Source organism: Serinus canaria, chromosome 2 (genome assembly GCF_022539315.1).
Source record: "Serinus canaria isolate serCan28SL12 chromosome 2, serCan2020, whole genome shotgun sequence".
Lineage (NCBI taxonomy): Eukaryota > Metazoa > Chordata > Aves > Passeriformes > Fringillidae > Serinus > Serinus canaria.
The window spans coordinates 114,980,888-114,992,534 of NC_066315.1; the positions used below are offsets into that span (position 1 = coordinate 114,980,888).

General features: G+C 37.5%; 1 protein-coding gene across 1 annotated transcript in view; it reads left to right on the forward strand.

The window, feature by feature from the left end:
* RAB2A (RAB2A, member RAS oncogene family) overlaps positions 1-10,474 on the forward strand; it is a 43,160-nt gene extending 32,686 nt beyond the window's left edge. The window contains exons 7-8 of the mRNA XM_009085569.4: positions 6,642-6,710; positions 8,830-10,474. Coding sequence (XP_009083817.1) covers positions 6,642-6,710; positions 8,830-8,925 — 165 coding nt within the window. The 3' untranslated portion in view covers positions 8,926-10,474. The remainder of the gene's footprint in view (positions 1-6,641; positions 6,711-8,829) is intronic.
* Positions 10,475-11,647: the final 1,173 nt, after the last annotated feature.

The window sequence follows — 11,647 nt, forward strand, 5'->3', positions numbered from 1 at the left end:
CAGCAGTGTCATATTTATTTGAACAGAAGGTTGTTGTTGATTTCCTTTTAGCCTCTGTCTAAAGCTGTACAGGTTACCAGCTATCAAAATATTACTGACCTTTTGTGCTTCTCTTTTTTTCTCCTCAGTGATTGCTGAGGTGATTGCAGTTAGAGCAGTGTACACTTTGTCATGAGTGGCTGTGAGCTTTCTCATGGTAGAGTCTTGTTTACTTTTAGAATCTTGGTTAACATATTTGCTCTACTGTGGATGGGTGATGTGCATTCTGAAGCGCTGTTTTCAGACTTCAGTGTTGCTTACTTTCTTTTTCTAAGAAAACACCGTGATGTCCATTGGGAGGCTTTTCACTTGTACACACGTAAGTCTGAACCCCAAGCAGGTTTGCACTTGTTTTAATCATAGCATCCATTACTTTTTGACCTCTCATTAAACCAACACATAATACATAAAAATTTTTTTTGTCTCATTTGCAAGACACATTAGCAATTTTATCACATTAGTTATTTTCATTGGTAGTTCAGCAGTAGATTGTGACTATTAATTCTGCTCTTACCTGCAACCTGCAGTTCAGAGTTTTCTGAGAGCTAACTGCTTAGGCAAGGGCAGAGTAGAATCACCAGCATGACCTCAGGGTGACCACGTAGTCCCCTACAGCACATGGTGTTTAACTCTTTGTCCCTGGCATATCAATGCCTTGAATTTATTTATGTGCACTCATTCTCAAGAAGTAAGGATACCTAGCTGTATTTGGGAAGCTGCAGTAACTTAGTGCATTATTATTTCATTCCAGACAGCTACTTTTAATAATGATAAATGATGTGACCAATCCTAATCCAGAAAGTTTTCTGGATGCTGGTCAAAGCAGTGCTAAACAACATCACTGTTCAGAAGCTGGTCTTGCTTGAGTTGTGCCAGTGTATCACTGACTCCTGGTGTGGGAGTTGGTTTTAGTAAGCTGTTTCCCTTATGGAGGGATGCCTATGCCAAACTTAAAAGCATTGTTTGTGTTATTCCAAGTTGTCTGTACATAAATAGAATGCAATAAGGAATTCATTATTTAGGATTAAATCTGAATAGACTCATGGTTTTAACTGTGCTATGGAGCACTTCTGCCATATGGAGCTTGATGGTCATTCAGTGGTTCTGTTTAAGTTGTAATTTAATTTTCTCTTCAGGCAGCTTCTTTCATGCTTTTGCTTAAATGAATAACAAATATTCAAAGCTCCTGAAGCTTCAACAGTGGCACAGATAACTGAAAGGAGATGCCCTTTTGTAATATTCTCTGAAGGGTGAAGGTGAAAAATCTCATGGAAAGATCAGACTCTTAGAGGCATCTACAGTTGAACTGATTTTTAGAGTGTTTTATTTCCCTTCCAACCCTCCTTGAACACAACTTACAGCTGGGAAACAAACAGTTGTTTGACATGGTAATATAGTAAGCAGAAATTTAGTTAATAAAACTTAAAAATCATAGGATGTTAATTTTCGTAGCCAGGTAATCTGACTACCACTTGCAAGAGAGCAGGATTTCTAGGTCATGAGTCTTTAAAAAAACCCAAAAAACACCTCCCCAAAAGTTTAGTTTATCTTAATTTGTATCAAAACCAGTATTCCTTCAAGTTCCTGGAAATCAAAGTTCTGTGACCTTTCAGCTGTGCAAAGCTGACATTTTAGCCAGTGTCTCCTATGAGAAAATGGGGTTGAAGCTTCTGTCAGTTCAGCGAGGAAGGAAGAAGGGGCAGGACACCTGGCTGTAATGAGGATACACAGCTTTTAGCTGCTTGTGGCAATTCCTTGGATTGTGCCCCAACTTCCCAGTAAGGAACACTGGGTCTGCCATGGTTCTTGGGGCGTTGGGGTGTCTCATGGTATGATGAGAATAAAAGGTCTCAGTTAACTTAGTGTTTCAGTCTTCTCTCTATAGAAGAGCATGAAATCGATGATACTGCCTGCCTGACCTAGAGATTCCTGGAGAAATGGATTCTTAGTTTTGGGGGGGGTCTATCTTTTTTGTTTTCCCTCAAGTATTCTGTCCCGTGTAATTGTTCAACAACAGTTACAGGACTTACTACGTCAGTTTGAGCTCTCGTAATAGGTATCAGCTCAAGTCTGTCAGCTTGTGCCTCAATGGGGTCATAAAGAAATTGCTGTCAACTTCTGGTTTGTGTCTTTGCACCTATACTTAAAATATAAGGTTACAAATGTGTTGGGCTGCTTTTTGGCTGTGGGTTCATTATATAGCACCTTATTATGCATACTAACCCCTCTGCATCCCTTTTAGTATGCTAGGCTTCTTCCTGAATGATAATTTACCTGTAAAAAACATTGTCTTACTGTGGGTGCATAAAAGAGTTGCTCAGAGCTTTGGAATCTCACTTTATTAAGTGACCATCCAGTGCCACTTACACACTGAGATGGTGAATACTTTAGGCATAAATCCATTTGTTGTGTATGTTGTTACTGTTTCCAAATGCATTCTTAAAGAGTAATTTAACTATATCATATCTTACTGCTTAAAGATAAGATAGGAAGTTGGAGAGGAGGAGGAAAATTCTAGGTGTTGGCTGGGTCATGCTGTAGAATTTGTGGTACATTTAACCTTTAAACATTCCTCATGTAATTGTAAGAAAGAATCCAGGAAATAATGATTGCCCAATTTTTTATTTCCACGCATTAAATTTAATTTTAACATTGCCACCAGAGGGCAGTATGTTCCACGAGCTAGCAGTGCTAAACATGATCCCGTACCTGATTATAGGCAAAGATGAACTTGTAAAGTCTTCAGTTTTGAAACGTATCAGTGATTCATTTACAAGTTTTTTCCTGCTATGCTCAGCTTATAGAAAAGTCCTAATATTATTGTCCTGCCAAAAGCTTTCTGAGAAAGACAAGTGACATTATTGACATCTGCAAGTAAAAAGTAAATGTAGTTGCTCTACTACTCTGGTGCCCCTAGCTTATTATTACTCCTGCAGCTTCCATGAGACAGAGGTATCAGGAACTTACTCCCTTACCTGTTTCTTGCACTGTTTTTACCAGTTACAGAATTCATTCTTCCTGGATTTGTCTCAAGGGTGGTAAAACTGTATTACTTGTTTATTTGTGTGATGATATAAATGTTAAAGTTGATTTAATTCTACATTTAGTATTTGTAGGATTAATTTACCTTAAATGTAGTATCTGTAGTGTTTTGTAGTTGCTGCTTTGGGTTGTTTGGGGAGTTTTTTGGAGCAAGCTTTGTGAGACGTGACTTCTTGAGTCTCATTTTGCTGTATAATCTGGGAAACTCCTTATACAAATAATCTAAAGTGATAATATACTGATATATTGTGATTTAAAGGCCTCTTTTGTTGGCTTTGGAGTAGGTGCAGGCATGACACAACAGGCAGAGCACATCTTGCAAGACTCACTTTCCCACTTGTACAGTAATGTGCTTTTCCTCGAAGGGATATTGCTATTATTTGGGAACCTAGTGATAATGAGCACACAATTGGAAAACACGTTGCATTAAAACAAGTCACTGTGAATAACTTGTATACAACCTTTTTTTAATGCTGTGGTACAGTTGTATTCAGCGGTCTCATGGAAAAAGCATCAGTAAGTTGGGGTTTAGAAAATGAACATAGTTAAACATTAAATGTAGACATTTTCCTGAAGGTACATTGTTTTCTTGAATTTACCCCAAATGTAGTCAAGGATTTTTATATTTGGAAGTCTTAACGTACTGATTTTGCAAAAGTCTCTCACTTCGTTTTATGAGTAATAGGGGTACTATGTACTAGGGCATTGCCTTCTTTCAGGTGATTATGTATAAACGCAGGGTGAGTCTGGTACTGCCTCCCCTGCAGTGGTGAAAATGAGCCTGGAGCTGATTTGGGATGGAAAAGCATGAGTATCTTTGTCTAGTGTTTTAGTATCAGCAGCCTTATAGGAACGTACAGTGCAACTGCAGTAGGCTTGGTTGGCAGCCAGCTGAGTCCTTGTGGGCTTGCTGGTGAGGTCTTGTGTGGAAGTGGCTAAACTGCACCTGGATCCAAGCTGGCGTGTGAGGTCTACAGCTGTGTTCTTGCAGTCCCCTGCATGTGGTCTAATAAATCTAAACTGGATTTGAGGGGAAATCATTCTGTCTTTCTGCATTTATGGCTCAGTTAATCTGAAAATAGGATAAACTGCCCATATATAATTAAGAGTTTATAGTATACTGCATGTTCCAGATAAGAGTGAGAACATGCAGTATTTAGAGATTTTTGGAAGAAGTCAATTCTACCAAGTTCACCTTCTTGTCCTTAATAATTGGGGCACTAGCATGCAATGCCAAAATCTGATGAGATGGTCTTAAAGCAGGTAGACTGCTGTTTTAGTGACATTCTCAGGTGATTGAGTCTGCTTACACTTTGAATCATAAGTTAAGATACATGGATCTGAGAAACAAATGGAAGTATCAAGGGATTCAAGTATCTTTTCAAGGCTGATTAGTAGCAGCTTTTTTAGAATACATACAAAGAAGAGAACGTTAGATAGACTTATTATGTGTTATGTTCTTATAATTTGCTTTCAAATAGGAATTATTTCTGTGCCCCAGTGCAACCTGGCATTTTGCTATGCAAAGTAACCGTGTATGCTGTTTTAACACTAAGTATGTCATGCACCAGAATCACTGATGGGATGGGGTAGTCAGATTATGACTTCAAGAGAATGGAAATGATAGAACTGAGATTAATTGAATATGTGTTTTTTTTCAGATGAACAGTTTTTTGGCCAGTATGTTTAATATTAAAATATACTGTACTGAACTCAGTATGCTCTTTTGGTTTGTACAGTACATGTGTAGTAACAGAAGGAATTTTATGTTTGTGCAATGCTTTTTTCCAGTGTGTTTTACTGGGTTTTGTGAGGATAGATGCATTGTGACAATGACTGCTTTTGAGTATAGTGTCCAAAAGTTAATTTATTCTTAGTTGTATCAGTTTGGAATCTGTTAAAATTCTGGTTTGTTGCTCTAAAGCAGTTTTTTATAGATTTAATGTAATTCTCATGAAATTAATTTTAAGAGTCTTGGTGTACTTAGCCAACATCTTCTAGAAGAGTTAGAAGTGCCAATTGTTAAGTGCTTGTTTACATGAACTTATCATAACACTTTTTTAAGACTTCAAGTTCTGTTTAATGTCCCGCTGAAGCAGAAGTAAGGATCCTCACAGAATCCAGCTGTGTGAATTTTCAAAGTTGACTTACACCTTTCAGTGGGCACATGTATGAGGCCATTACAATAATTAGTATGTTATCAGGAACAAAGTTTGAATTTTTTTCCTTACTTAGAAAATTTCAGTTTCTGAGGAATGTGAATCAATTCGTAGTTGGCCGAAAGCCAATTTTTCTTCTCAACTGTAACACGTGTTTGAAAAACGAACTCGCTTCCTAAGTGCCTTGTGAATCTGCAATGATTAATTCTTCTCATTATTTTGCTGCAAATTCTCATGACCCTCTGTGATGATTCGATCACCCACTTAGAGTTTATGCATATTCATATCTCTCTGCTCCTGCTGCAGTCGTTCAAGTCTCCTTCACTGGCTGTGGTGTGTGCTTGGTGCAGTAATTGAGCTGCAGTAGATTGATTACTCTGGGGAGCTGTAAGGCCTTTAAAGGTGAAAACATATCAGTCCTGTTAATTAGGAAACAAAGCTCTGGTGGCAAGTTCAGCAGTCAAATGCTTCCAGTATAGAAATGAGGAAAGGTATGATTTGTTCCTCTCCATGAACCCTGTTTACTTTTTTATATTTGAATTAGATCTGTATTTGCCATAATGGGCTTGTGCAGAAGGTAGCATGTCTTGTATGATTGCATGGTGTTGGTATTTTAAAACCAAAAGAACTGTATGTTTATTGTAATTACTAGCTGCTGTTAATCTCCTCCTAATTTATGCATTATTTTAGGTGTTACTTGACCTATAAAGCTAAATGAGAAATGAAAATGGAATCATTGATTGTAAACTTAAACCAAAAACATCTATATCAGTCGCTTGTTCAGACCTGAGTGTCAAAGTGTTTTCTCTGAATTAAAACAATAGATTTTTAGAAGTCGTTACAAAACCTAGGGCCTCTTCTTTCTACTATTAAGATGTCTGTTACCCATTGTGTGCAAGATTAATTAAAGAGAATACGTTCTTAAAATTAGGTGAATATTAAATGGTAGCGTAAGGTTTCAGCCAGCAGACAGCATCCTTACATCATCATTGTAAGTACCCTGTGGTTTTATGTTGCTAAGCACTCTAATCTAGAGTGGCCTATTACAAAGATATTAAGGGTAGGGGAAACCATCTGCCACACAATCTATCCATAAGGGTCAGAAATAAATAATTTAAAAGTAATTTATATATCTTAAAAACCACTTTTTCCCTGTAATTACTGGACAACAGATTGTAGAATACAGATGTTATGAAAATGCCACTGTTTTTGTAAACAGCGTGTGATCCATTGCTGCTTCAGGGTGGGTTATGGGATGCTGTTGTCATACCTGTTTCTGCAGAGGTCAGGAAGGAAAGTCTCACTGAAGCAACTGCACATGAGATTGAATTCCAATTAGTGCATCCTACACTGAAGGATATCACATTCATTGTGTCTGTGGTCTTTTTTCCTCTGTTTTAGGCATTTATTAACACTGCAAAGGAGATCTACGAGAAAATCCAGGAAGGAGTTTTTGACATTAATAATGAGGTAACTTTTAGTACTCTGTACACTTTCTGCTTTTTTAAAATACAGAGTTCACCTTCCCTAGAAAGCTGGACAGTAAAAGATTTGTCTGTTCCATTTGGCTGTAGAATTGTCTGCCATTGTGATAAAAATGGATTAAAATAAGTGACCCTATCCATCCATGAAGCATTGCAAAATAATATAAATCCCCAAAAGAGAAGAAAATCCACTTTCATCCACTTCTCCATATGGTGTCATCTGTTTTCAAAGATAATTTTCCACTATGTAAATGGAGGACCATGTTGATATGCCAGATGCACTCCATGAGCTGTCCAGTGTAGGGGAGGGATTGCTTTGAGAGTTACATAAAAGACTTTTGAAATGTTCCTAGTTTAGGTGGCTGGATACTGTAGGGAATAAAAGATTAGCCATTTTGCTTATGCACATTAGTGAAATTAGAGATTATTAGGGCCTGTGCCTTTGCTTGTTTGGGGTCGGGCTGGAGAGCTGGAGAAAGGGGAACAAGAGCTAGAAAGACAGATAATGTCTCTTGAATTTTGAAATGACCGTGGTGTTGAAAATTTTTGCTTTGTAACCCTAGTATTATATAAGCTCTCTGTTAATAGTCTCATAATGTGAGGTGATCAGTTTTTTCTGAAGATCAGGTTGGGTTTTTTTCCCTGCGTGTCCCTGAATATTGTTGCTGAGGCTCTTAGTGAAACCACATGTGCAAATCCACGCCACCAGCCTGCTCTGTTTGTGCTCTGTGGAGACTGTCAGTGTGGTGCTTCTCTTAAACATTACTGTCTTTGCAGGATTGTTCAGAATAGGGAGGGAATTGGCAGGACTCAAATTAAATAGCTTCTTCTCTTTACACTCAGTATATTTCAACATGAGAAAATTGAGCCTATTAAAAGTATTACTCATGACTTCAGAGACGAAAAAAGTCAGAAACTTCAGTAGCATGCAAAGTAATGCATTAGGAAACTTGGAGCTAAATAAGACATGAATAGTAATCTAAACTAATTCTGACTGCAAAGTGTGTGCTCATGTTAGTGAAACACTTCTTAAAGTCAGTTCGCTGATGAAAAATTTAAGATCATCTTTCACATCCTTCCTGAAGAAAATGCAGTTGCTAGTGCAATATAAATTGGAGAGCAGGGTGTCTGAAAAAGCATGCTTGTTGTATCTGTCGAGTTTCATATAGTAGCTCACTGCTTTACTGTGCCTTACCGAGCTTTGATTGCAATATGCTGTCAAGAGCCAACAGTCCGTGCTACTTATTTGGCTTTATGCCAAGTCTGGCTTCTTGATTCCTCAAGAAGTTGCTATCAGCCCAGAGGGGGCAAAACCAATGAGCCATAGGGCATGCTTTATATTAAAGGGGAGTCAAAGAGCGAAAAGAAACCACATCAGCTGCTGTCAATACTAAGCGAGTGCCAGAAACCCGAAGGCTACCACTGCTGCAGAACAACTGCCAAGCACTATAAATCTGAGATTTGCTGTGACGCAAAGTTTCCTTAAGAGCTTAATTTCTGAAGCTACTGTATTACTTTTCTCAAAGTGGTGTATTTTTAGGTAAAATCCACTTGAGGGAGTGAGGGTTAAGATATAAGTGTGATTTTGATGAATGAAAGAGCTACGCTGTGTGTGGGTTCTTGGCAAGTAGCCATGTCTTTTGGGATCACAGAAATTATTGATGACACAGAACACTCGTATGCCCTTAGCCTCTACAGCTGATTCAACACAGAAAGAAATGTTGTCTAGAGAGGAAAAGTTTTATATTAAACTATTAAACTAGTGGAGATTTTGGCAAGAGGGGAGAGGTTACACATTCTTAGCAAATGTTGTATATTTTTAAGCTATATGCCAAGTAGTATTCAAATACAATTCTTGCTCTGTGGTTTTTTTTTAATAGGAGTTTAAGCTACAGAGTGTAACATGGAGATAAAATTTAAATGAGAAGGAAGGCATATTACTTTAAATAATATTTAATTGCTAAGAACATGCTGGGAAAAATTACAAACTTTGATGTATTTATTGCATACATTAGGAGAACTTGTTATGTGATCTTCTAAATAGGAAAAGTAGCTTTTCAAGTATATTCTAAAATATTTACGCTGTGTATTGAACTTCATTTCAGGCAAATGGCATAAAAATTGGCCCTCAACATGCTGCCACCAACGCAACACTTGCAGGCAATCAGGGAGGACAACAAGCTGGAGGAGGCTGCTGTTGAGCCTGTTTTTACTTTCTAGCTGCCTGGATGAGGCCTACTTACTTGTTTGTTCACCCTTTCCTCCCCCTGGCCCGCTCGCCTCCACTTCAATTCAACTGAGACATGAAACTTGTAAGTTGGTTTCCTGTTGCAGAAGACTTTATCCTTCAAATTCTTGTATAACTTTGAATAAATGGTTAATGTTCACTTAAAGACAGATTTTGGAGATTGTATTCATATCTATTTACATTTGATTTCTAGGTCAATTGATGTGATTATTTTTGTTAAATGTTGTCTTGTGCCCTTGACTACGAACTGAATTGTATTAAACACTACAAAGTCATCTGAGTATTTTAATCAGTTTGTGTAGTTAGGTTTCCCAGCTCCTGAGGTTACCTAATGTTTAATATTGTAGAGCTGTCCTCAAGTTTTTTTGTCAATTTTCAAGGCTATGAAGAGAAGCAGAAGGACTCTTTTAATTCTGTATTTATCACTTTCTGTATATATAGTTTAATAACCTGCTTGGGTGTACTTGCCAAGCTAGAATTCTTTAATGCATTTGCATAAAATCTATACTACTTAGAGCTTGAAAACTACAAAAGCATTAATAGGAACTGCTTGGATGCTAAATTTTAAGCCTTTTTGACATTGTTAGCATGTTCATGCTCCCCTGTCATTATCCTGAAGTCCAAGAGAGATGCTTAATGTATATTACTAGAGGCTACATACGTGCTATCTATTTTAATGCCAAATGTTTGCTGTTTATCCACAATTTCCACAACACCTCTTCAGAAATGGATTAGCTGTTTGCCTTAACAAATACTGTAGGTGAAAACAGAGTATGGATGAAAAGTAGAGGAGGAGTTGATAAATTTAAAATGGCACATTTTAAAAACATTTATCTTCTCAATGGTTTTTTTTTCTTGTTTACCACTTGATTTCTAGGTATATTTTTCATGCAAGGACAGTTTTTCAACCTAAATGTATAGTGGTCGTGTAAAGTTTTCTTTTAGTGACAACTTGTAATCCTAAATATATGGTAAGCATCTTGTCTATTGTGAAGAGGGTGTGAAAATAAAATCTGCCAGTTTGGAAATCTTGCTGAAAATCAAAACTACAAATGTTTTGTTACTTATTATGGTGATGGCTGGGGGGGAGGGGGCATATTTTTCCTTAAATGAAAGGGTTGCAACACGGCAAAACACAATCCTGTGTTTAAGTGTTTATTTGTTAAAATACAGAATGTTCATGTCACCTTTCATACAAATGTGCAAACAACTGAGTTTTCATCTCATCCTATTTAAATAATTGCAGATAAAAGGGTGATGCTAATGGTAGGCCATGCTTCATGTATTGGGGGAAATAAAGGGGTGGGGGCAGACAATGACTGCAAAACTTTTGTCTTACTGGACCAATATTGACTGCAACACAACACTGGAGGAAAGGGATCCTCATGTCACCCATTCTGATTGTCAGAACTTGAACATCCAGAGTGAATAAATTTCAACCTGACGGGTGTAACATAGCAGTGGTTCTGAGATTAAATAAAATTTGAAAAAATGGTGTGGAACCTTTTGTTGGTATCTCGGGGGAGGGGGAACCAGTATGGATTTATGTTAGTTGCTCACTCACTTCTTTTTTACACACTTAGTAACATTTTCAGCAATGTAATATAATTTTCAACTTTTAAATTATTAAGAAGTTACTACATTTACATACTTTCAACTGTTACCTGTTTATTATACAGAGTTTGCACTTATAGCGCACTTATAGCGTACTTACTGTTTCAGTTGAAGTTTAAAAATTGCATTGCATGGCAGTAAAACCATAGGACTGAACTGCATAGATGACACAGGAAAACTGGCATGTCCTAGCTAGCTGTTTACAAGAAGGGGTGAATGAACAAGACTTATTAGCTTGGATTAACTACTTGAAGTTTTTTTCACTTGGCAATGTTGTAGAATTCAGTTGCTTGAGATGAGAGAAGAATGTGCTCTTACACAGCAGCCTGAGCTTCATTACAAAGGGGAATAAAGTTGGCCGTAAAAGCTGTCCATTAAGGGAGTGGGGGGGAGATTTGTACCCTGCCCTAAGGAGAAAGAACGTTCATGCTGTTATAGCAGTGATGATTTGAAAAACTGAAAGCTTCTGACAGTCTCATTTTCTAAAAACATGGAAGAGGTATAGAATTGCCCAGAAATCCAGGGCTACTATAGTAAAGAAACACCAGTGTTGCCTTTTAGGTGTGAGAGGGGCAGGAGGAATATGCTGTGACCTGCTACAGTCATGTCTGCAATCAATTGCTGACCCTGCTGGTTTGGTCCTGGCTCACATGCCAGTCTTTGAAAGTACCATGGTCTTAACATAATGTACAGTCTGAGTAGCTAGAACAAAACTGAAAGTTCCGTGCTTTCTGGCTGGCTTTTTTGTCACAAACTTTATGCACAAGTAAAACTTTTGTTGCTACAGAAATCCTGTATTTTTGTAGGGATTCTTTTTGAGAAGTCCTGATGCTATTTTATCCAATTAGAATTTGAAAACCTTATAGCACAGAACTTAGCCGGAGGGTTTACTTCTAAAACATTTGCTTTAACAAGATGATGCTTTCACAGGTTTCAGTTTTACTTGTGTGTGAGTGACTGATAACTTGCTGAGATTCCATGTTGAATTCCAGTTGCTTGTTGTTTACATTTTCACAACCAAAGAACCAAAACATGTAATTGTTTGCCAGCAAGTTGTACAG